At 30.6% G+C, this 25885-nt stretch overlaps 3 protein-coding genes across 6 annotated transcripts; all 3 read left to right on the top strand.

Annotated features, from left to right (window-relative positions):
* The first annotated feature begins 32 nt into the window (after window positions 1-32).
* LOC114384484 (glutamate receptor 2.7-like) lies at window positions 33-7875 on the top strand. Its single transcript, XM_028344156.1, has 5 exons — window positions 33-367; window positions 3094-4391; window positions 4857-5154; window positions 5579-5976; window positions 7433-7875. The coding sequence occupies exons 1-5, from the start codon at window positions 70-72 to the stop codon at window positions 7772-7774; spliced, it is 2634 nt and encodes an 877-aa protein (XP_028199957.1). The 5' UTR covers window positions 33-69; the 3' UTR covers window positions 7775-7875.
* Window positions 7876-10161: 2286 nt separating this feature from the next.
* Window positions 10162-17109, top strand: LOC114384655 (serine/threonine-protein kinase tricorner-like). 2 transcript variants are annotated; one of them, XM_028344362.1, is made up of 13 exons: window positions 10162-10524; window positions 11141-11315; window positions 11430-11513; window positions 12524-12765; window positions 13258-13480; window positions 13803-13967; window positions 14038-14169; window positions 14374-14487; window positions 15123-15170; window positions 16047-16125; window positions 16272-16328; window positions 16605-16697; window positions 16777-17109. In XM_028344362.1, the coding sequence occupies exons 1-12, from the start codon at window positions 10331-10333 to the stop codon at window positions 16661-16663; spliced, it is 1572 nt and encodes a 523-aa protein (XP_028200163.1). In that variant the 5' UTR covers window positions 10162-10330; the 3' UTR covers window positions 16664-16697; window positions 16777-17109. The 2 variants fall into 2 exon arrangements, with proteins under 2 accessions (XP_028200163.1, XP_028200162.1); XM_028344361.1 differs by having other exon boundaries at window positions 16605-17109.
* Window positions 17110-17140: 31 nt separating this feature from the next.
* On the top strand, window positions 17141-24640 carry LOC114384656. 3 transcript variants are annotated; one of them, XM_028344364.1, is made up of 6 exons: window positions 17141-17208; window positions 20285-20347; window positions 21955-22107; window positions 22716-23004; window positions 23636-23748; window positions 24315-24640. In XM_028344364.1, exons 2-6 carry the CDS (start codon window positions 20288-20290, stop codon window positions 24324-24326), a joined length of 627 nt encoding a protein of 208 aa, XP_028200165.1. In that variant the 5' UTR covers window positions 17141-17208; window positions 20285-20287; the 3' UTR covers window positions 24327-24640. The 3 variants fall into 3 exon arrangements, with proteins under 3 accessions (XP_028200165.1, XP_028200164.1, XP_028200166.1); XM_028344363.1 differs by lacking the exon at window positions 24315-24640 and adding an exon at window positions 23850-24308; XM_028344365.1 differs by lacking the exon at window positions 17141-17208 and having other exon boundaries at window positions 20056-20347.
* The last annotated feature ends 1245 nt before the right edge of the window (window positions 24641-25885 follow it).

Genomic DNA, 25885 nt, shown 5'->3' with positions numbered 1-25885 from the left:
GAACATAATTGTGGATAGATAGCTGTAAGCAATAATAGTTCAACTTTTCCCTCAAGTTTGAACAATTCCATGTCTTCTTTTCCGTTATTGTGGGTACTCCTGCTTCTGTGGGTGTGGTCAGAAGCTATTGCTAATGCAAATAATGATTATGAAATAGAAGGCAGCAACATAGAGTGCCCAATATTGAACTCCAAGATTGTTGTGAATATTGGAGCAATCATAGACTTGAGTTCTCGAGTGGGAAAGGAGCAGAAGACAGCAATGGAAGTTGCAATGGAAGATGTAAATCGCCAAAGTTGTTATAAGCTTGCCTTGAACTTCAATAATAATACTCATGGGAACCCATCTCCTACTATATTGGCTGCTGGTAACGTTCAATTTCTTCATTTCATAGTCTTCCCATCTTTGTGGCACGATTATTCTTCTTATTTACAAATTACAACTCTCTCTCTCTACAAAAAAAATGTTGAGTTTTTAATCATACAATTATAAGCAAATGGTTAAAGTTATATTTAATGAAACTAATTTTAATTCTATTTAATTACTCAATTGGTCTTATAGTTGCAGAAATTTTATCTTTTAGTTTTTATACTTAAAAACCACATGTTTCAATTTCTATACTAGTAATTTCAAATTTGTCATGGTCTTTGCCGTTAAAAAGAAGAGGTTAACATCGTTAACCGTGACTAACTTGGCCCTAATGTGTGTTGCACCTCAAGTTTTAGTTTATACACTTACAGTATTTTTACGTTTTAATCATTATACTGGTGTGTTTGTAAAAAAATCATTATACTAATATAATATAATCTTTATATTTTATTCCTTAAACTTAAAAATCGTCAGTTTTTTTTTTTTTTTGTTGGTATTCAATGGAACCAAAGTCCCAAGAAAAGAAAATTACTTGAACATCCACACAAGTGTTACCCTAAAAAAAAACATGAGATAATTTGACGCGACAAAACAGTTGCATAAGCCTTCTAATCTCCTCAATCAAGCTCCACCCATTTGCATTGTCAATCTTATTACTTGAAATGCCTTTTCTTACCACATCGGAGTCAATCTTATTAGGAAGAACAAACACCACATATAAATATTGGTCTTATAAATATTTAAAATTGGTCTTCTAAAAAAGAATAAATATTATCTTTAATTTGGATCAGATTTATCACTATCAATTAAATGAATCACTTTTTCTTAATTTTAATATATTAAGTATTTGAGCCTTATAACTGAGGGAGTAACTGATTTTTAATAAATGAACTCTTTCTAATTTATGTGTCTAAGACTGTACCTGTACTGTTTGATATTCCGTTTGTTCATATTAAACGCGAATGATTTGTGAAAGTGAGATTGACATTCAATGTGTCTTGAAAATTGGAGTTTAGATAAAACAAACACACCTTCAATTATTCCTTAAGTAATATGCTGAAAATCAAACATATTATTTTAATAATACAAAAAAAAATATTTCTTTCAAATTTGAAAGCATCAAGAGTTTAAACATTAGAAAAGCTTTTCTTGTTTTTTATGACATATAATTCAAATCTTTATCATAAAGTAAACATATAATCTCTATGGAGTACAGACCATTTTTAAGAAAATTAAAGCAGTCACTCTGTTGAAAAATCTAAAGCGTTCATTAGCTAAAAGACAATATTTCTTCTTCTTTTTTCAAGGCTTTTTTATTTATTAAATTAGTGTAATTTCCTTTTCAAATGATCAATTTAGTATACCCCTTATAAAATTTGTACTATTAGATTGGTGTTAATTGTACATTTTCTTATCGAGGCAGTACTAAACTGTCTCATATCATGATATTAATGACATTGTTTAATCTAAAAAAATAAAAATAACTTAAAAATTATGCAAGTTTTGTATCTCAAATATGACACAGTTTTTTTTTCTTTTCCAAAACTATCTTTGAAATGATAACCCACTTGGGTGCCTTTAAATAAAGCTCCTCAAACCCCACAACAGTATTGTCAACCATCAAACCCTGTCTTCCTCTGTGGCTTTATCTGTTTTAATCTTCGGACGTCAATGAAATGGGCATGGGGTGTCACTTTGACCTCTTTGATTTGATTCCATTTCTTGTTTTCCATACTTTTCGCCGGTGATAACCTCTTAATCATGTCAACGAAATAGTGGACTTTTGGGACAAGAGTAATTCGTATTTCCTATACACGACGACTTCCATTTTTTGAAAAAAGAAGAAAAAAATTACATATAAAAATTACACTAAGGAATTAATAATATTTGACTAACATGTTATACAAAGATTGGTTGACATTATAATAGTCTCAAATCACTTGATAATTTCTCATTTTTTTAATACTCTTCGTTAATAACTGACTTTTATTAGAAATTTTTTAATTTATTTATAGGTCTTACTTCTTATTTAATAAGTTATTTTTTTATTAATATTATATAAAGATTATTTGAGATCATAATAGTCTCAAATCATTTGATAATTTTTCATTTGTTAACACATTCTCCATTATAATTTAAATATATTAGAAATTACAATTTTTTTTATATCTTACTTTTTATACAATAACTTATTCTCTTTATTTTATATTTTTTTAATAAATTTCAACCTGAATAAAATATGTATTAGAAGAAATATGTTAAAAGAGTGTGATACTAACCTTGTTCTTATGTAAACGTGAGCAGTGGTCAATCTAGGTTGTCTTCAGGGTGTGTACTTATACCTCCTCAATTTTTAAAATTAATTAAATTTGTAAATAAAATTTTATATTTTTGTATTTTATTTCATATATATTTATATAATTGAATTCACTGATTTTATTTTTTATAATTTGTCTCCATCGACTTAAGGTCTTGGATCCGTCACTAAATGTGAGAGTGTAAAAGTAATTTTCCCCAATTTTAAAAAAAAAATACTCATAAACTTGTATCTCGACCACCTTTTTTGTGTCGCATAATATCACCCCCAACTCTTCTTCTATCTTGTCTTTTGTATCTCACCACAGCCAGTGAAGGAAGAAATATGATTTTGCTTTTAGTAACTGAATATATCCTTCAAGCAATTTGTTTTTCATTTTCTCCATTTTTTCATGCATCTACACATAGATTTTGCAAACAACAAGGAAGTGCAAGTTGTCATAGGAACAAAACTCGATGCATCAACATTATTCCACTCAATTGATGAAAGCTCCAAAGATGTCCCCATCATATCTCTAACCTCAACAGCTAGTCCAGAAATAACACCAATCCCATTGCCACACTTCATCCAAATGGGCAACGATGTCACCTTCCACATGCACTGCATTGCATCCATCATACACCAATTCAATTGGAGAAAGGTCACAGCAATTTACGAACACAACAACTTCTTTGCCTCTCATTCAGAGATATTAACAAGACTCTCCTATTCTCTCCGTCTAGTTAATGCTGAAATCGATCACTATGTTGCTTTTCCTTCAATAACAACCACTCTTTCAAACCCAATAGAAAGTTACATAGAACAAGAGCTTGTAAGGCTCAAGAACAAGAGCAATAGGGTGTTCTTGATTATTCAATCTTCCTTAGAGTTTGCCACATTGCTATTAGAGAAGGCAAAGCAAATGGGAATTATGGAAGAAGGGTCGGTGTGGATCATCGCTGATGATGTAGCTACTCATCTTGATTCATTGGATTCTTCTGTCATGTTTAACATGCAAGGTGTTGTGGGGTGCAAAACCAACTTCATGGAAATGAGTGAAACGTTCAAACGCTTCAAATTCATGTTTAGGAGAAAGTTTGGATTGGAATACCCTGAAGAAGAAAACTCCCAATTACCAAGTATCTTTGCTCTTAGGGCTTATGATGCTGTTTGGACCATTACTCATGCATTGAAGAAATCACAAGGGAACTTTTCCTTATCAGAAAATATTTTACATAGTAATCATGAGGGTCTTAGTGGGAAGATAAGCTTCAAGGACAAAATGTTATTGGAACCACCAACCTTTAAGATAGTTAATGTTATTGGAAAAGGTTACAAAGAGTTAGCAAATTGGTCACCAGGGTCTGGTTTCAGTGAGAACCTTGTAGAGCATATGGTAGTGAACACAAGAAGAACTAGTAGGGCTGGTTCTGCTAGAGTGCTTTTAGGTTCTGTGGATTGGCCTGGTGGGTTGAAAACAGTCCCAAAAGGTTGGGTTTACAATAGCACTGAAGGAAGACCTTTGAAAATTGGGGTTCCAGCCATTGATCCATGTCCTCAGTTTGTGAATGTGAGCCATGATAAGAGACTGAATGAAACCCAATTCACGGGTTTCTCTATCAATGTCTTTGAATCAGTTGTGAAACGCCTGCCATATCACCTGCCTTTTGTTTTTGTGCCATTCTATGGCTCTTATGATCAAATAGTTGAACAAGTGAACAATAAGGTAAAATCATTACCTATGCTTGTTGTAAAAGAAACCAAGAGTGTATAATGAATTAAGCTTCTCACATAAGTTAAAAAACTAATTTATGCATAAGCTAATTTATACCAAATCTTTCATTTAAGGGAAAAATAAGTATTTTAGTCCCTCTGGATAAACACTGTTAACATTGTTAAATAGAGTCTGTCATGAGAGACTAAAAACACTGATTTTTAAAAGTTTAGGGACCAAAATATATAGGGACTAACACCAAGAATTTTACAAAATACAAGGACTAAAAATATATTTTTTTTCTTTCGTTTAACTTCTTCATAAGGTAATTTTAATTTTTGTGAGAAGCTTAATTCATTTTTACTTCTTATTTTATTCTATAGTTATTGAGAAATTTATGCAAATAGGGTCAACTCCATAATTGTGTTGGAACAAAATTAATAATCTTGTGTTAATGTGTGTTTCTGATTAATGCAGGCCCTTGATGCTGCTGTTGGAGATATTCAAGTGGTGGAACATAGATATGCATTTGCCGAATTCTCTCATCCGTATGTTGAATCTGGTATAGCCATGGTGGTGAAAGTAAAGCCAGATAGATCCAAGGAAACCTGGATGTTTATGGATGCTTTCACAAAAGAAATGTGGATGTTGATGGCAGTGATGCACCTGTTCATAGCATTTGTAATCTGGTTCATTGAAGGTGAAAACAATTCAGAGTTGAAGAGTCTCGGGGCCATTCTCTGGTTTTCTGTCACCACATTATTCTTTGTACACAGTAAGTCGCGCTAATTAAGCTCTAAACTTCATTATGTATTTCTTACAATTTCATCAAATTGACATTGTGGCATGGTTTAATACATCAATTAAATATGGCCGCATTATATGTATTGATATTGTGTTGGTTGTAGAAACAAATAATGCAATAAACAAAACATTATATTAAATATTTTTTTCCTTTCAAAAAGTTCAAGTTATGACACAAGTTGTAGTTATATCCTATTCTTCTACTTTCAATCTTTTTATAGCACGCACCAATCTCACCAAGATTGGAATGTGATATGACTCTAATTGAAAGTTATTTTTTTTAGAGTTTTCCTGTCATGAATTATCATATAATCGAAAGTTGTTAACTTTTGTAGTAACTAAGTCGTATGAAGAACCAATTCTATTTGTTACTCTTGAATATTTTTGATATGTAGGAGAACCCGTGAAGAGCAACTTGGCTCGAGCTGTGCTAGCACCTTGGTTATTTGCTATTCTCATAGTGACTTCAAGTTTTACAGCGAGTCTTTCATCTATGATGACAGTGTCCCATCTTGAACCATCTGTGCCAGATATACAAACACTGCTGAGGACAAATGCAATCATAGGCTGCAACAAGAACACTTTTTTGGTCCATTACTTAGTTGATGAACTCAAATTCCAGCCAGAGAATATCAGGGTATTTGACTCCATCCATGATTTCCCAAGAGCCTTTGAGAACAAAGAAATTGTGGCTTCTTTTACCATTGCCCCTCATGCTGATGTCTTCCTAGCTACTTATTGCAAGGGCTACATCAAAGCAGGACCTACTTTGAAGCTTGGTGGATTAGGCTTTGTGAGTTTCTCTTCTATCTCATTTCCCTACAATTGTCATCCTACATGTTAGATTGAAAATTTACTACCTAATACTCCTTCCGTTTCAGATTATATGGTATTTTAGAGAAAATAATTGTTCCAAAATAGATATCATTTTATAAAACCAATTTTGCATTAAATATTTTTTTCAAGACTATCCTTAATTAATACTCAGTGAGAGTAGTGTATAAAAAAAGGTAAATGAGTAATTAATTAGAGTGATAAATAATATATTAAGAAATTATTTAATATTTTTTTTTACATTCAACAAATTAATTACATGGCAAAATTTTAAACGTCATAACAGAGGGAGTAATAACTTGACCATAATTTTTCACATGAGGAGAATAAATTATTGAAATTTAGGAGATATGATATTAGGAAGGAAAGAATTATGCTGCTGCTTGTGCTAACAATCTACCATAAAGAGAAAACTACATATTTTAAAATAATTCAAGTTTTGTTGAAGGATGAACTGGGCTGGAAATGAATCTTTATTTTCAGCTTCTTGATTTGATTCAAACTCTTGATTAATTCGGTTCAACTCGTTAACTTAACTTAATTTAAAATTATAATTATTTTATATATTTTTATTTATTTATTTATTTTATCCATAAATAAAATATATATGGAATTAATAAAAAAAATTGACTATATCAATTTAATAATATAAATATATTACTATATATATACGTATATGTTAAATTTTTAATTATTGTACATGTTTTTATTTATTTATTTCATACAAAAATATTAAATTAACTATTGATAATTATAGGAATTCAATAATATAAAATATTTAATATATGCATAGATTTATAGATAGATAGATCTAGATATAAATAGATAAATTTATATAACCAATTGGTTTATGAAACAATTAAATTTAACTATAAGTAGTTTAAATTCAACTTATTTATTTAACTAGTTCAACTTTGAACTCAAATTCAACTCATTTAATTCAAGAAGTAAGTTCAACTTATTTGATTTATGAATTAAGTTGAATCAATTAATTGTAAATCTCAAACTATGTGAGTAGATTCAGTTCATTGTCATCAATCTTAAATAAACTTATTTTTTCACCTAAAATGAATTAAAAATATAAAATTTCTGACTTTTTACCCAGTATTAGATCTAATAATTGATAAGATAACAAGTAATATTATACATATTAATTCAATTATTGCAATTCTTTTTTTAATAGTGGGTCACATATATATGACCAACTAATCATGGTATATAAGTATAAAAAAAAACTAATCATGGTATACATATGAACGATATTTTTTAGGCGCATAAAGGTCCATTATTAACCTAGCATCGTAAAAATCTATATTAGATCCTAATAATCTCATGATACACACAATTATTTATTAGTCAAATAAAAATTACTTCTAAATGAGATATTTATATTCTTTCATACCTCATTGATGAAGGCATTCCCAAAAGGCTCAAGTTTAGCAATTGACGTATCTCGAGCAACCCTAAAAGCTATAGAAACTGGAGAAGTGCAAAAATTAGAAGAGAAGATGTTGTCCACAACCAACTGTGGATCTACAAACAGCAAAATACAAAATGAGCAACTAGGCCCTCAACCTTTCTTTGGCCTATTTACCATTTGTGGAGCCATTGGTCTCTTTGGTTTGTTGGTAACCATTGTTCATTTTGTTAAAAGGAATGCACAAACATTTATGAATTACATATCATTGTTACAGTTACAAAGAGCATTGCAGATAATGCAAATAGTCGAGGGAATACACCCCATAACAATGAGCTAGCTACATTGAGTTACTACTCAACTACCATTCGTGACTAACCAATTGTATTTGTTATAGAAAGAAATAGAAGTACCGGATTCACATATATTTTTATATTGAAATCCTCTAATTTTTTTTACTATGTCAATATATAATCTTGATATACTCAAATATTAATTAATTGATTAATGAGGTAGTGTTTGAGACTGTGTTGTAAAAGTCCAACTCGTTGAAGCAAATCACCCCAACCAGAGTTAGAGCTGTGCAAAAATTGGTTTTAAATCCAAAATAATATCTACTATATGGAATCCATCAAGTAGTTGGTCTTAACCAACTCATCACACACTATGCACACATGTCTGTAATGGATAACTACTCGACAGTTACAAACTCAATCAGAAAAGAAGACAAGTCTTATTTATCTCACCATATACATCTCATACCTTTATTTGCTTTATCATTAGAGTTCCTCTGATAAAGAGTTATCAAAACAAGAAGGTAGTATTACATGTTAGATGAGTGAAGAACTTGTGTAAAAACACTATCTATTTTTGATTCATAATGATATTTGTTCTAATTGTGATGATTTTTTTAAAATTCAATTCACTTAATTTTTTTATTTAGAAAAGGATAAAAAAAAAGAAATATAATGCATTATTTTATCTATATCTTTAGAAGATCTACGGAAAAAAATTATCTTTTTATTTTGACCGAAAAAAACCTATATATTTTTGAAAAAGGCTAAATGTCCCACAAGTCATTGATCTAAACAAGATATTATATTTAAATATTCTAAATAAAAAAAATATGATTAATTTAAAACAATCAATCAAATTTGTTTATAAAGATTAATTATAAAAAATTAAACAATAAGCATATGGGGAGAAAAGAGGGAGTTGGATCCCACAGATTGGGTTGGTGCAATGGATGCGTGAAATTCACGCAGAATCCTAAGAAGTTGGATCTGTACTACCTTGTTTCTATTCCATATGCATTTGGATCTCCGCCGACAATAGCTTTATTTGTAACTCTCTTCACAAGTCAAAATCAGATAGTAATAGTAATATAATAAATGATGGATGGATGCAGAATGCTCCCAAAGATTCCACCACTTCATCTCATCATTTGACCAAAGCAAAACCATGCCATCCGACTCCATTCATTCATTCACTCATTCTTTACCCAACACAAATATTACATTAATTCATCCTCCCATCACTTCTAGGACTACTACTTACCAAAAGCCATTTATTTTATGACCTTCTTAATAATATTATTAAAAAATTAAAATTATATTATTCATGTTATTTTTTACACTCTTATGTTATTTAGATAATAAATGTTTTTCTTTTTTTTTAGTTTCTTAATGTTCTAATGACACTAATAAATAAAATCCTTATTTTATATATCAAATATAAACTCTTAAATTTACCAACAAGTTGCTTTGGTTAATAAAAAATGAATTCATATCTCAAAATGATATGGATTTGATTCTCATTACAAAGGTCATCAAATTCAACTCATCTTAACTTTTTCTGAATTCTTAAATTTTAAATGTGTTATTAGATAAAAAAAACATTTCTCAGTCAACCAAATTTTATTAAATAATTTTTATTTTACATTATACACTTTTTTAGTTTTACTTTCTTCGAAAGTCCTAGAAAATCTTAAATAATAGTACGCAAAGACGAAGTTGCTATTCATCAGGGTCATTGACTAAAGGTGAAACGGTTCAAAAGACAATATTCTTTTCGGGTAAAATGCATTTTAGGAATTTCAATATTTCATTATAATTAAGTTCTGTCCTGGTATTTTTAAAAGATGATTTTATCCATCATAAATATTTTTTTCATAATAGATAACTTTTGTCTCTCATTCTAGTATTTTAAGCGGATAAAATTCACTAACTTTTTAAAATACAAAAATCAAAATAATCACTTACAAAATATAGAGATTAGAATCAATTTTAACCAAACATTGAAGATCCTAAAACATGTTTTGTTCTTTTATTTTTCTTAAAAATCGAGCAAAAAATAAAAAAAGCAGAATTTAATTAAAAAAATTAATAAAAATTCTCTCTCAATATAAATTTTCAATCAATATTTTTTTTGGTTTTTTATATATTTTTGACGGTGATTTCAAAATTATTATTATTATATAATTAACTAATATATATTACAGTTTGTGATTAGATACGAATAAATGAAAATATATATATAGTTTCATCATTATATATTATAAAATAATAATAATTTTATTAATTTTTCTAGTAATTACGTTAAAAACGAATTTCACAAGATTTTATTACTACATTAAAACTGAAAATATACATAAAAATAAAATACGAAGACGTGGAGAAGCGATAACTGAGTTATTAAACTTATAAGACAGCTAGCTACAGCTTTGAAGCATTTTATTTACTAGTTCGTTTCTCACTCACACCAACAACACAACACAAGCTACAGCACGGCACTACTACTAGCATCACCCTCCACCATTGACGCGTCCTTTGCTTGCTCCGCACGTCACATCGCGTTTTTCTCAGATTCACTCTCGCCGTCGCAGATCCCAACAACCATGGATGGTTACGACGCCACCGTCAGGCTCGGCGCCATCAACCTCAAGCACGGTCGCGCCGCCGATTTTGACTCCGCCTCCCCCGACGTATCCGTCTCCTCTCCGGTCACGCGCCAGAAAGCCGCCGCCGCCAAGCAATTCATCGAGAATCACTACAAAAACTATCTCCAAGGATTGCAGGATCGCAAAGACAGGTGCGTACTACGCTACCTTCGTTACCTACCTCGCTCACCTACCTTTTCATTCCTATTTCACTGTTCTTTCTCTCTTGCATTTAATAGTTTCGCACTCTCAGGATCGATTTCGCGGTGGAGCATTTAATAATCCGATTTCAATGTGAATTATTAATCGTTTATTTTCCGTCCTTCTTCCTCTGCCTCCGCATCTCATCTTCGAGTTTCTTTCGCCGACAACGCGTTAGGCTTGTATCCGAATTTATCCGTTTCAATGCTCTTTTTGACAATAGAGAGACTCATTGCTCGTAGCAGAGAGATTCTCGTGTTCATATATGCACGCAGCATTTAATAATTTTGATGTTGAATTTCATAGATTTTCGTCGAATGATTCTTGTTAAGTGGAGCGAGTTTATGTTGATGGTACTTTATTGAACAACCGCTCCATTAAAACGTATTGTTGAAACTTAATATGTTAATGTTAATTATAATATCATTACTATGAATGTCTATATAATGATTTATCTAAAATTCGGTATACATGATCACTTGTGAAGATAATAATATCACATGATTTGAATTAATTATGGTGTAAGTGGTTACCTAGCTTATACATTTGTGTTGCTTTCTGTTTCAGACGCAGAGCGCTTCAGAGAAAAGTGCAGGAGTCTCAGATATCGGCTGAAGAGCAGGAGGAAATGATGAGGAACTTGGAGCGCCGAGAAACTGAGTACATGAGGCTTCAGAGACGTAAAATTGGAATGGATGACTTCGAGCAGTTAACGGTGATTGGGAAAGGTGCTTTCGGTGAGGTACGCAAACATAATCTTACTTCATGAACTTTTGGTTGTTGTAGTGTGCTGGTGGTAAGAACTTAATATGTTTATGCTTTGCTATACGTTCTTATCATTTTAAGAAAAATGTAGGTGAGGTTATGTCGTGCTAAAGGTACGGGAGAGATTTTTGCCATGAAGAAATTGAAGAAGTCAGAGATGCTTAGTCGTGGACAGGTACCAGCTGTCAAACTTAATGCATAATAATTCAATACACCAATCTTCATATGCATAACAGTTATTACAGAAAACAAGCAAAATTCACAATCAAGGTTTTAAAAAACGGTGCGGTCCGCAACTGCAATTTTAGTTGTAATGTCAAGTTTTTTTTTGGCTCTTTGTGACCGCAATTGGGGTTGCATCATCGCTCATGATTGTCTGCAATTTCCCACAATGTCAAGGATCACGACAAAATTGCGACTGCGACTGCAACTTAAAACCTTGTTCACAATTCACCAGCCTTTTTGTTCCTTCCATAGTTCCATTTAATCAATTGCATTAATACTTTCCCAGTTACACTATCTGATGTTATGTTGGTTTGATTCTTGTCATATATATGGTAAAATTAGAATTTAACACCCAACATTAAGTAATCTAGCTGAGATGCCTATGCTAATTTGCATCTTATCAGCACATAATTGTATTTTAGCTACATCAATGCAAATGCTTTTACTTTGTGTAGTTTTCTAAATGGTTGACCTGTTTAGTTGGTAGGAGTTATTTCAATTTTCAATATGACAATATCTATCTGACTGAGATCATCACACTACGCTGTAGAAATTGAACTTTATGTCTGGAATTCAATCCTGTGAAAACAAAGTGCTAGTCATTAGATAATATCCACTTGAGGTTGTCTGACTTGTTCTTGTGTGACCATCTCGCTTTCCTTTGTTGAGAAGGCACTTTACAATGAAGATAACTTGCTTCTTCCTTAGAAGGCTCCTGCTGTTTCCAGCAGCTCTGTTGTCTCACAATTGTATTTACCTGTTGTGGAGCAGATGCCATATGTCTTTGACATTGGATAAAAATGGAATAAAAACATTCATTATGTAGGGGCTTAGGGTTCAATTCTGTTACAGATTAAAATTTCCAATGCAATTAGACAAAAAAATATCATTAGAAGGTATTCTGACGTTTGGGAGCAATTTGTATATTTGTTTTTACATCATGATGTCAATCTAATTCAGGTGGAACATGTTCGATCTGAGAGGAACTTGCTGGCAGAGGTTGATAGCAGATGCATAGTCAAACTCCATTATTCATTCCAAGATTCAGATTTCCTATATCTCATCATGGAATATTTACCTGGTGGTGACATTATGACATTGTTAATGAGGGAAGATATTCTTTCTGAAGATGTTGCTCGCTTCTACATTGCTGAAAGCATTCTTGCTATTCACTCAATACATCAACACAACTATGTACATAGGTATGGCTATTATCACACTGTTCAGTTTTTGTTCTATTGGTAGGCAATGGTTAGCCACTTTATGCATAAGAGGCTATAAGTAGCTGGGCAGAGAATACTTGTATGGTACAACATGATTGGCTTATGGCTTGGTCTAACAAAGATATAACACTGTCTGCTTTGAAATAATCAAAAAACAGTATTCGTACTTGTATGCAGCTTACCACTCTTTACAAGGAATAATGCTGATTATGAGCGTGTAAAATTTAGCTTTTCTGATTGAAAGGAATATATTGCATCATCTCTTTGGTTATTGCCCACTTTTATGCTGTTGTGAAATGATTCATATAAAATTATGGTACAGTGAATTGGTTTTTCAATAACATTAAGAAAATCTTTAGGTTTTAAAAATAATGTTTCTTGAGAAAGATTTCAAAATTTCTGCATGGAAATAATTTTTCTCTAGGGAAATCGGTATAGTTATGCTCAATCCAATATATTCTGCCTGTGCAGGGATATTAAACCAGATAACCTGATACTGGATAAAAATGGCCATTTGAAGCTTTCAGACTTTGGCTTATGTAAGCCTCTTGATGATAAGTATTCATCAATTTTATTGGAAAATGAAGATCTTACTGGTCAAGAATCAACTAGTGAAACTGAAGCATATTCTGTCTCTCCTTGGTTGATGCCAAAGGAGCGATTACAGCAGTGGAAACGTAATCGCCGTGCATTGGTATGCCTCTCTTCCCATTTCATGTTCTTTAGTGGGTATTGTAAGGTTTGTAACTATTATTGGCATAACGAACAAATAGTCAAAAGTATAAGAAGTAATGACTAAATGTGTGTTTGGATTAGTTTATTTTGTGTTCAGTTTATAATCAAAATCTTTCTGGGACAGATTAAAAAAAAGTCAATAACCAAATACAAATATGCTCTTGAGTCTTGATGATATTCAAAATTTATTATGTTATTGGCTACTGATGTGTAATATTAAGTGGTAATTTTGTTTGATATATAAAGTCTGTTAATTGTTACCAATTTCTATGTTTCCTCAGGCATATTCAACTGTTGGAACTCTTGATTATATGGCACCTGAAGTTTTGCTCAAGAAGGGCTATGGAATAGAATGCGATTGGTGGTCTCTTGGAGCGATCATGTATGAGATGCTTATTGGGTATCCTCCATTTTGTTCCGATGATCCAAGGATGGCCTGCCGTAAGGTAATATGATTGATTTCTCTTCATATCTTCTTTTTATTCATAATAACCTGGTGCTTCTGTATTGTGTCAGATTGTTAACTGGAAAACATGCCTGAAATTCCCTGACGAACCCAAGATATCAGCTGAAGCAAAGGATCTGATCTGTCGCTTACTATGTGATGTTGACTCAAGACTAGGAACCAGAGGAGTCGAAGAAATAAAGGTGACAACTCTCATTGGTAGACCATTTTTTATGACAATTCCTTCAAATACTAGTGTAAACCATATTTCTCATTTTGTTTTCCTTGTCTCAAGCTATTTATTCTAGGCATGATTTGATGTTATGCCCTGAAAGTTGCCTGTTATTGTTATGCCCTGATAATTGGCGAAAGTCCTCTCTTAACAAATCAGTACTTTGATTTTTCAGGCTCATCCATGGTTCAAGGGTATTCAGTGGGACATGCTTTATGAATCAGAAGCTGCTTATAAACCTACGGTCACTGGGGACTTGGATACTCAAAATTTTGAGAAGTTTCCTGAAGTAAGTTTATGCAATAATTTATTCATATGCATTGGAAATGAGTGAAATTTATTATGCAATAATTTCTCATGTTCTAAAATCATGTAATTACCAAACATTTGATGAATGTAAATGAAACAGCATTATGCATATAGTATCCTAAATGATTTAGTTGTATGAGCTCTCTCAATTTCTATCCCCCCTCCTCCACCCCCATTTTCATCAAAAAGAAAAACTATTCTTCCTCCTGCTACTGTTTTTGTATGTTCAACATAAGGGGTCTTGCTTGGACACATAAGGTCCACTCTATCATCTATAAAGAATTTAAAATTAATATAAATTGGGGGTTGAAAACAAATTCTTTAAAATGGTGCTGAAAGAATTGGCATGTTTTCAAAGGGACAAAGTAAATGCTGGCTATAAATGATTATATATTTATTGAGAACTGTTTCCCCAATCTTATATTGATTTTGGTTTGCCCAAGAGTTTATTTGGCTGCCCATGTGTTTTTTATTTTGTTTTATTGACAATGAGTCAATGACAGAATAATTTGCAAAATTTTTAGCCATGTGGCTATTTATGTTTTCTGTTTTTTATGCTTTCTAAAGTCTAAGGACTCTACACACACCTAAACATGTGATTTCAATCATTGGCAGGTCGATGGCCCACCATCTGTAACAGCATCTGTTGGACCTTGGCGGAAGGTGACTTATTTTCTTATGCTTGTAATCTATCAAGATTGTTAGTAAGAGCTTACTTGGTTCTCTTGTTCGTGGCATACATACATATGCGGGTGTGTATAGTGGGCAAAGTGCAAACATAAAAAAAAAAAACACTTCCTTTTGCTTGCACAATATCTTTTACTTCAACTATTAACTCGGATTGATTTCTTTTTTTAATTATCATGTCTGCCTCCTGTTATATTTACTGATCTTCATAGGTTAGTCCAATACTGTTTTTGGTTTGGAGGAGTATATTCATTTTAATGTTATTTTGATGAAGGATACAATATATTCTGATGGATAAGTAAACTAAAAAATTCCATTAACACAAATTAAGGTCTCTATGTTGTGTTAATGAAATTTTATAGTTTATTGCCAAGTTTATTTGAAAACTCTGTTTCAGTAGTCTTTTAAATGTAGCACATCTGCTGCTGTCTTAGAACTTTTCCATTGCAATTAACATATGTGTGCAGGTGCGAGGGGAAAGTGCAAAGATAAAATAGAACACTTCCTTTTGGTTGCACCATACCTTTAACTATTAACCTGGACTAATTTTTTTTTTTGGCTAAATTACATCTTCCTCCTGTTATGTTTACTGATATTCATAGGTTTAGAGGCTCATGTTAATTTCAATGAGTAGTACAGTATATTCTACTTATCAAATTGAAGCATTTTATCCTCTGTTTCTGTGTTTTATTGTTAAGTTTATTCCACTTGAAACTCTGCTTCAATAGGTCTTTCAAAAACACAGTAGTGCTGTTGTCTTCTGAATTTTCCAGATTCTTTGATAACTAATTTACTATTTATTTAAAATTGCAATCTTTTGATATTTTATTTTTGTTTATGATACTCTTGCAGATGCTGACGTCCAAAGATAACAATTTCATAGGATATACTTTTAAGAAGTCAGACATCCTTAAATCACTTGAAAGTTCAGGTATGCAACTTATGGTGGTTCATACTTTTGTAGCATAAGACATAATTTTAGATTTATGCTTGTCTGATCGGTGATTTCCTGGATTTAAATTTGTATGTAATAAGAAACCTGGTCCAACATTAATCCTCAGATTTTGACATTTGCAGATGCAGATATCAGAGTAAACGGATCATTGAAAACCCCTTCCTTGATTACATTGTTAGGTATGAACAGCTATATATACTTAATGCACATATGCAAGGCATGCACGTATGCAGTCTTTCTTTTGGTTCCATTGGATGGAGTAAACAATTTACATGTCTCAAAATTTCGCAATCATCCCTGAGGAGAATAAATATTTTTGACAAATGAAAATTGCAACATTGGTGTAGCTTTATTTCTTCCAATATGACCAATATTGACTGATGACTATAATCTGGTATGTGAGGTTCATCTCTGCTATTTTACAGCTGATGTAATAGCACCCTTTGGTTATGCAGGTCAGATTGATTTGCAAGATACTGTCATACCAGAAAGTGAGCAGAAGCCAGAAGCTTGAATCAAACTAACTTGTTTTACATTTACTGGATCTTGTATGCTATTCTTTATGCTTGGCGTTTGAAGATTGTAGATGACTGAATGTTAGCAAGCATATTCATAATTCAATTACAGGTCTAGACTGGGCACTGGAGTAAGGTCATGGATCATGGCGGGGTTAATATCATGCAGCTCTGTTCTACTGCTCAAAAGATATGATGCTATCCTTTACTTGTTGAAGTGAGACCTGTGCTGTTCATATACAGTTCCGTTTCAATCTCCTGAAATCCAATCATTTATGCTGTAAAGTAATGAAGAAATTTTGTCTATTCTTTCTCTTTCTTTTTATTTTTGTATACAGATATTTTGATCATTTTTTTTTTTTTGCAACAAATAGTGTGTTTATATATACGTTGTCACACCCTACACATCCTACTAAGGGCTAATATATATGGTTTGGGGGGAAAACTCTAATCTGACTAACTCATTACATTTCAGAAAAAAGGAAAACCGAATTCTAGGAGTGTCAAAGGCCTGTTTGTGAGCATAGCTGCATCAAACAACAACGTAAGTTACATTTTTCTTCCTGAAATCTACCTTTTTAAGTAAGTGTTTGGAATTGCGTTACAATTCTACGTATTACGTGAAATTCAGGTCATAATTGTTAAAAAAAACCTGGAAATTAGTATTAGTTGCTTAACGTTTCAAGCACATCTAGTGCGAGGTAAAGTCCAATCAAACACGCGATTTTTTTTTTTTTTGTAGTCAAGAGTAATTTCAGTCCTCAAATAGTTTTTACTTATTTATTCTCTTGTTTTTTTTTTATAATTGTTGCAATAAAGTCTTGTTTAAAATTTATTTTTATTAAAAATATTTTCATGTAAAATCTTTACAAACTAATGTGATTATTGTTTTCAACACTTTGATTTAAAATTGCTAATCAAAACATTTGATTTCACCCTTACAAGTTTTACAAAATTTATCAATTTTTTTTTTATTGAATTCTAAAATTGCTAATCAAAGCTTTTGATTTCACCTCTCAAGTTTTTAATATTTTTTTTCCTTGGAAAGATACTCAAGGGAGGAAGTGCTAAGGGTAGGAGGGGGGATTATCCCAAAAGAAAGAGAGATGAAAAAAAAAAGATGTTTTGATAAAATGTTTAAAATAATGGGATGTTTGTGTATAATTGCTTTTATTCTAATACAAAGGGGGACTGGGTTTGGTGACTCCCAATATTAGCCTCATGATAAACATGTTGTAACTTGTAAGGAAACAGACCAATCACGGTTCATGCGGTTCAGGGTCCTCAAAACTAACCCTACAAGAACATCCACAAATTGCGAAATTAAAAGATTTAAAGGTCTAGATATTTGATGGTAAAACTTAACTTTAATAATTTAAGTTTCGAAATTAAATTTAGGAAAAAAAATTAAAGGATTAAAATCAAATTAACCGTTTCTGATGAAGTAAAATGTAATTAAGAAAATAATAATAATAAGTAATAATTGTAGGGCTTCTATAAGACTGTGTTTTGAGCTTTGTAAAGCTATTCATATGAAAGTTATTTTTGAACCTATGATATTATCATATTTGTTAATTTCTAGGACTGTTATTTTCACTTTATTTTCATTCTTATGGTGATAAATAGATATTTTATTTTTTACATGGAAATATTGAAAATTATCATGAAATTAATTTATTGACTTTCATTCTCATTGTTTCTTTTTTCAGATCATTTGAGTTAAAAAGAAAACATTCTCAGTATATTCATTTCTTTTTAAATAACGATATCAAAAAAGCTATAACCAAACATGCTTTTAAGTTTATCAAAAGATGACATTTTTCTTTCTTTAACAGAACCAAGTATACTATTCTCGAAAATGACATTTCTGAAAATATAATCATATATATCTTCAAACAAATCCAACAACCAAAGACTTATACCAAACGAATATAATCATATATATCTTCAAACAAATCCAACAACCAAAGACTTATACCAAACGAGAAGAGCATCAGGGTCCAGAGATAAACGGATGCTGGTGTTGTAGCAGCGCGATGCTTCATAATTCATATCATCATGTGTTCCATCATCTATGGACCCATTTCATACTTCTCATGAGCTTTGTTGGGATATTTGTTTATTTCATTTTTGGCTTCAGTTTCAGTTTCAGCTGGTAGTAGTAACGAATAGGATGCGTCATGTGGCTCTGTCCCCGCCGTTGTTTTCTATACCGCTCGCGGATATCGTCCTTTGTCGTGATTCGTTTGTTTGTTAAATTACAGCCGCATTCTTCCTTTCTCTTTCTTATTTTTCTTTTCTAATAATCTAATCCCTTCCCAATGCCGTCTACGAATTAGTTGACTTGAGATCAAATTATACGCCACTCAACCCCATTATGTAATGTAATAATGCATTATATATAAAGACAAATGTTAATTAATGCTTTTAGAATATTGATTAAATAATTTAAAAATATTTATTTATTTTAAATCATAAGATTTTTTTTAAGAAAATCATAAATAACGTAATTTTGATTCATATATAAATTCAAATAAAATTCATTACCTCTTCATGACAAATGCATCAATAGTTCAATAAACATATAAATACTTTTTGAAAAGCTTAGTATGCTTTTTAACCTTTAGATCACACAAGATCCAACTTTATTGAACTTAAACTCATTTTTATATTCAACAAAAAAAGAAAAACCTCATTTTGTAGCCTTAAAATATTACCCAATCTCCTTTTCAAAGGAAGTATAATTCATCATTTTGTTCTGTGTTAAAATCTTAAAAAATGAAATATCTTAAACGAGCAAATCAAAACGCATCACTCTTGTACTTTTTTTTTTGTTGGTCGCATCACTCTTATACTTTTAATACAATAAAATAAGATATAAGATCTGTACCAAAAAAGAAAGAAGATATGTTTACATTAATTGACTTTAATTTTCATGCAGCATTAAAATTAACATAGTTAATTAATAAAAAAATTATCTTAAATGTAACCTTTTAAGTCTAATTAGATGACACTATAAAAAAAAACACTTAATTATATTATAATTAAATTCTAAAAAACCGTAAACAAAACGTCGAATCTCTTATCTAGAAAACAAAAGCAGTAATTTGATGATGATAATAGAAAAACAGTAATTTGATTATATGAGAAATTGAGATGTTATTTGATCGGATTACTTAAAAAAAAACAAGCTTCCGAAAGTAAAAGTGCAGGAATAAAATATCTAGGAAATGGCCAGAAAAAAAAAAAAAGCACTGGTGAAATAGGAACAGCAAGGAGGGGCAGATTTTTAAGTGCAGTAGTACTATTGATATTTATTTTCTTGGGTGAATAGTATCACTGTTGATGCCACTAGCATATATATTTATATTTAAATAATAATTAAAAAGATAAACAATGTGAGGAGAGAGGATAACAGATATTTTGGATGCTGGAGATGAAAATATCTACCGCAGCGTCTTATCTCCCATGCTAATGTAGCCTGACGGTGACGTGGCGAGGGCCTGGCCCCACGACACGTGTAAAAGCGCAGACAACTGTATTTCCTTTTTGTTCTCCTTCACCGCCCCTTTCTCCTTCTTATTCATTCCCTTCACCACCACCATTCCATTCTTGCACAGAAGATGAAGAACAATTTCAGATTAGTAAGAACAGAAGAAACTCGAACGAGTTCATCCACGCAGGTATCTTTTCTCTCTCCTTATTGCTTCGTATTTGTTCTTCCACCGGTTAATTTGATTAATTCCTTTGATTTGTTTGCATATCATATGAACAGTTATAATTTCTTCTGCAGGATTACAATTAAACTATACTTGATGTTTAGGATGTTAGTATGTTACATATTGTTATTGTTAGAAGTAAATTCGTTCATGCTTTCGTTTGATCTACAATAAAGAATTTTCCGTTTATGCCATAGCTTTTTTTTATTTTGTTTCTTTCTTTATATATAGACATAACGAACATTTAAATGATGGAGATTGTGTGAATTTGCGGTTCAAGTTTCCTTTTTCAGGGCTTCTTCGTTTTTTTTTTTAATGTTTTAACTTGTTTCACGTTTAATATTAGAAGTTTTTTTTTTTAAAAAAATTGTCGTAAAAAGAAAATCAGATCATTAAGTTTGTAGAGTATGTGTAATAATGATCATGATAAGTGTAAGTATTTTTAACTATTGTATTTTTATATTTATAACTTAGTGCTTGTATTCTGTCGACAAAATAAATATATGACTAAACTTGTGATGGGTTGTATTTCTTTTTTTTTATTGGTTATTTAAGAAGGAAAAATATTTTTATTTAACTGTCAATTATTGATTTAAAAGGCTACAATATTAATTACTATTTTTTTCAATTATACTTGTATCCCTTAGATATTAAATTAAAGACTTTGTAGAGTCGGGGATTGGTAATAATATTTCTCATAAGTCATAAAACATAAGCTCCGTGGTCCCATTTAAGTGGATGTTTGGATTGCATATGCATTATTTATCTGTTGTCTTCTTATAGCCAATTAATCGTGCAAGACCCTCATTCACTAATATCAATATGAAGCTTCTGTATTTTATTTTTTGTGTATAAAAGATGTTTGTATATTTAATGTATGATTAAGCAAGATATTTATTTGGGTACATTATTAAGCCAGACTTTGGTTTCATATTATATTTACTTTATGAAATTAAACCAAATAATAATAGCAGAGATTTAGATTAAAAAAAAGGAGGGCCGTAGTGGTGGTTAATTATTTACAGTGCCATTTTCTAAATAAATAAAAAAAAGAGAGAAGTGTTTATTTGATGAAACAAATCAATTGATGGATTGTCAATTGAGGAAATATGTTTTAATGAGTTTTTTTATTATAAAAAATTATATGTAAATTAAATAGGAAACGAATTGACAAAACTTTGATCAAGTGTTTAGTGTAAAAAAAGAAGGGCCTCTGTTTAAACTTTGAACTTTTGATTGAGTGCGTTTAACATTTTGATATTGGTGAAATTATAAACAAATAACTAACATTAGGATGTGTTTAGGACAACTGTGAATATTAGATTATTTCAATAATATATTATATATATAATTATATTCAAATTCAGCTAGTTTTTGTTTGGATAAGTTTGTTCAAAAGTTGTTTTAAGATAGTATTTTCTTATCAGTAAAAGTGGTTTTAAGATATGTATAGAACTTTGTTTTCCTTTCCTTTTCTTTTTCCGATCGCTATTAACTTACTTTTATTGGCATATTAATCATATACTATATTTTTATTAACATATTTTTGGCTGATTTCATATGTACATCAGGGCATTAGAGAGACGGAATCCACAATGGCCCCAGAGTGGACAGACGAGAAACACAGCATGTATATCAAGTCTATAGAAGCATCTTTCGTTAATCAGTTATATGATTCTAAGCAAATGAAAACTTCATATGACTCTGCTACCACTTCCGGCCAGGTTGCCTTTTTAATTTTTTCTACACACTCCATAAATTTGACTTGTTTTTTTTTAATATACACACATGCTAGCGACAATCTCTGTAACACTTTATTTCTAATCATCTCTATGATTGACTGAAATTTATTATAAATCACAAATTTTGGTTGGTCTCACTTCTAAATTAGGAGTCATTTTTCAATAAATTTCAGCCAATTATAAAGAGAGAGAATGTTGCTAACATTTCTCTCAATATGTATTTTTTGGCAGAGGGGTTTGGTTGTTATCATGAATGTCATCATTTTTCATTTGAGTTTCATTTATATGCATTATCAGTGCAAAATTTTGTACACTGTCAGTATCAATCAATAAGAAATAATGATAAATGACTTTTAAGATAATTATTGTAAAAGTTAATTAATTTATCATGCAGGTCAATTTGTGATTAGACCGTCCGAGTATAGATTATTTACCTTTTTTTGTTGTCTTTCTTTTTCTTCCCCTCCTTGAAATTAATGTGGGACATTGCCTTATGTAGGATTATACACACAACCTGTAGAGTTTGATCAAATATCCTTCCTCTTCTACACCTTGACAAAACTAAGTTTTCTTTTTCTCAATAATAACAGTTCAAGGTACTACGTGGTGGCTGTTGGCAAAAAATCAATTTTGAGAGAGTGAATCCGCAAATGAGTAGGATTAACCAGTGTCATGATTTGATGGAAAATCCATGGATTCAGCACTACCGATTTTCAAGCAAACAGAGAAGCATAGTAGCTCCATCTCTTCAAGAAAGTGTTACTACCACAAGTAATGTTGTTGATTTAGGCCAAAGGAAAGGAGTTCCCTCTGGATCAGGACATCTTCATTTGTGTGAATCTCGAATCTGCCATAAGGATATGCTTTGTAGTGATACAGGTGAGCCAAAATCTTCATCTAATCCTCTGCTTTAAATTTGGCTTTACTGTCTGAGCTTTCCTGCATGTGATGCATAATATAACCCGCATTGTTTTATTTGTTGAGTTTTAATTTATATTAAGACCAAATGTGAAAAACAAATGGTAAGTGGAGACCATTTAGACAGAGTATAATAGGTAGAGTGCTAAAGTTCTACCTTTAGAATGGTTTGGATTACCGATTTACAACATTGATTTTGAAATGATTTATATTTGAATTTATTATTCTAAAAGCAATATAGTATAAATTTTTTAATCTAACACGACAACTACCTAAAGTTGTTTTAATTCAAAAAAACAATTTTGGATCCATGATCAATTTTTCAATGTGAGATCAACCATATGAATGCTTATTTAAGTGGAGACCATTAGTTAGCATTTTAACGTGATTATCTAACCATTATCAAACACATAAAAGATTTCATAGTTTGGGTGTGGCATGTGAAGATTTCGGGCGTAACTCAACCATAACGTCCGCAACATAATAATTTAGCTTACTGTTTTTTGTGTACCCACTCTATGATTTATGAATGCCAATACATATAATTCATTTATTAAAGTATTTTTTTAATTTGACTGTCTGGTTCTTTCAGAGATGTCAGACCAGAACTTTGTTGATGAAGAAGTGAAAGGCAAAAAGCAAAATAAAAAAAGCAAGGTGAAACGACAGAGATCTTTGATAAGTGATGCACAAAGCAATGATCAGGTAATATTTTATTTTATATCATAAGTTTTTGTTGCCAGGGATCTCAGAATTTCATGTGCGTGGTTGGAACTAAGTTATGACCATTTCAAATTGCATTTCAGATGGTCCCCAACAGAAAATCTTCTTCTGGTGGAGATTTTACCAAGAATTTTGTTTCTGCTGCTTAGAATAGAGTGAAACACTATTTTGTTTTCTTGCAAGATTTAGAGTTGGTCACGTTAGTCTCTCAAATATGAAATTTTCTATTCTCGTCCCTAAAGATTAAAAATGTCGATCAATCCTAAACTGATATTGATTTTTTTTTTCATTTTTCAACCCGGGAAAAATATTAGCAATGTACTTCTTAGCAAACACTTTTGAATATACTTTTTTATTATTATTTAAAATTTATTAAAAATTATAAAATTTTATGGGCTTCAGTTCTTATTTAATGGTCTCACACAGTGATTTTGTAGTTTTCAACCAATTTTAATCAATAACAAAAATAAAAGTGGTAGAAAATGTTACTAGCATTTTTCTTGATTTTGATCTTTTAGGACTAATGTGACTGGTCTCAAAATTTTCAGGGAACAAAATAATATTTACTCACTTACAATACGAGGGATAGGCAGAAGTGTGATTCGCTGTAACTTTTTATGGATGACACATTCTTACTTAGCCTCAGAGTCAAAAGGGAACAGGCGGAAAATTGCACATGCCAATATTGTACCCGGAATTTTAAGATACAATGTTTTTTTTATGTATACCCATGTTTGGGGTTTTGTAGAGTTGTTGGCTATGACAAAAATTTCTGGGTTCAATTGATTTTAGCTTGTCTTAATTATGATGATGATATGTGTACATACATGAAAGCTTTTGGTTAATTTTATGAATTGAAAACTAATTTGAGTCATTTTCGATTCTTTTATTCCAGTTCTAGTTGGATCCACTAAAAATATTTGCCTTTAAAGAGAATCTAAATGAGTGCAATTAGTCTCCAAGTAATGAATCCGAATCTATTTTTTTATATAGAGATGTGTTGTTCATATACTAATTTTTATATTGATTTTTATATTTTTATTCAACTAATTACTTATTTTACCACATTTTTTTCTGTTTTTTTTCTTTTTAAGTATAAAAATTTGTTCTAATTTATTTACACATTGATTTTAAATATATCACTGGTAATATGTTTCAGTAAAAAAGAATTATAATTCAAGATAATTTTTACTTGCAATGTTAAGAATTTAATTGTCATTTTCAATAAATAAAAAGTTTTAACGAGTAATCATTTTTAATTTTATATGCTTCATGTTTATGAATGTAATTTATTTTATTTTATGGAATTCAACTTAAAGCATTTCAAAATAAATAATGTCAAAGATACAACCAAGAATATGATAAATGATAGTTGGACTTACATGAGCTATGTGCAACACTATTAGTTTGTGGGAACTGTTAGATCCTCCTAGCAGTTTTGCTAGTACATCCAGTATAACAGAAAAATGATGATACGGACGACGGATAATCCGTATGAGATCCATGATATTTTTTTTCAAAAATATAATTTTGAAATTAGTGGTCCAAACAAGAATATGTAATTTTTGTATTGTTAACATATCACTTTAATTAATTAAACTAATAAATTAATTATATTATAAAATAATTAATGTCGTTATGTATAATACTAAAATTTTTAATGTATATTTAGTGCACGTGTAAATTTACATAATAAATTTTGTGATAATTAATTTGATTACATATATAAATTGTAAATAAAAATTATAGGTTTAATAAAAATTTACATATCTAAAAAAATATCAAATTTATTTAATTACGAATTGTTGTAATAAGCATTTAAATACATCATTCAATTAAATATCATATTTCTTTAATTTTCAATCATTGTAATAAACATCTAAATATATCATCAATTAAATATCAAATTTATTTAACTATTAACTATTATAATAAACATCTAAATATAACATTCAATTAAATATCAAATTTTGTAAATAAAATAATTATAAAAAATTATAATTTTAAAAAAATCAAACATACGGATTGACAATTTATATGTTTTGAATTTTTTTAATACCCATTTCTTCTTATTTGACAACGAAAAATCATCGAACTTCGTTGTATGAATCATATGGAT

Source organism: Glycine soja, chromosome 14 (assembly GCF_004193775.1).
Source record: "Glycine soja cultivar W05 chromosome 14, ASM419377v2, whole genome shotgun sequence".
NCBI lineage: Eukaryota > Viridiplantae > Streptophyta > Magnoliopsida > Fabales > Fabaceae > Glycine > Glycine soja.
This window is presented reverse-complemented; position numbering and strand designations above follow the sequence as displayed.

Coding starts and splice junctions, on each gene's coding strand:
- LOC114384484 (XM_028344156.1), top strand. CDS start 70: ATGTCTTCTTTTCCGTTATTGTGGGTACTCCTGCTTCTGTGGGTGTGG. Junction 4,392..4,856: donor TTGAACAAGTGAACAATAAG/GTAAAATCATTA, acceptor TGATTAATGCAG/GCCCTTGATGCTGCTGTTGG. Junction 5,155..5,578: donor CACATTATTCTTTGTACACA/GTAAGTCGCGCT, acceptor TTTGATATGTAG/GAGAACCCGTGAAGAGCAAC.
- LOC114384655 (XM_028344362.1), top strand. CDS start 10,331: ATGGATGGTTACGACGCCACCGTCAGGCTCGGCGCCATCAACCTCAAG. Junction 12,766..13,257: donor CAACACAACTATGTACATAG/GTATGGCTATTA, acceptor CTGCCTGTGCAG/GGATATTAAACCAGATAACC. Junction 15,171..16,046: donor CTGTTGGACCTTGGCGGAAG/GTGACTTATTTT, acceptor ATACTCTTGCAG/ATGCTGACGTCCAAAGATAA.
- LOC114384656 (XM_028344363.1), top strand. CDS start 20,288: ATGAAGAACAATTTCAGATTAGTAAGAACAGAAGAAACTCGAACGAGT. Junction 22,108..22,715: donor CTGCTACCACTTCCGGCCAG/GTTGCCTTTTTA, acceptor CAATAATAACAG/TTCAAGGTACTACGTGGTGG. Junction 23,749..23,849: donor ATGCACAAAGCAATGATCAG/GTAATATTTTAT, acceptor ATTGCATTTCAG/ATGGTCCCCAACAGAAAATC.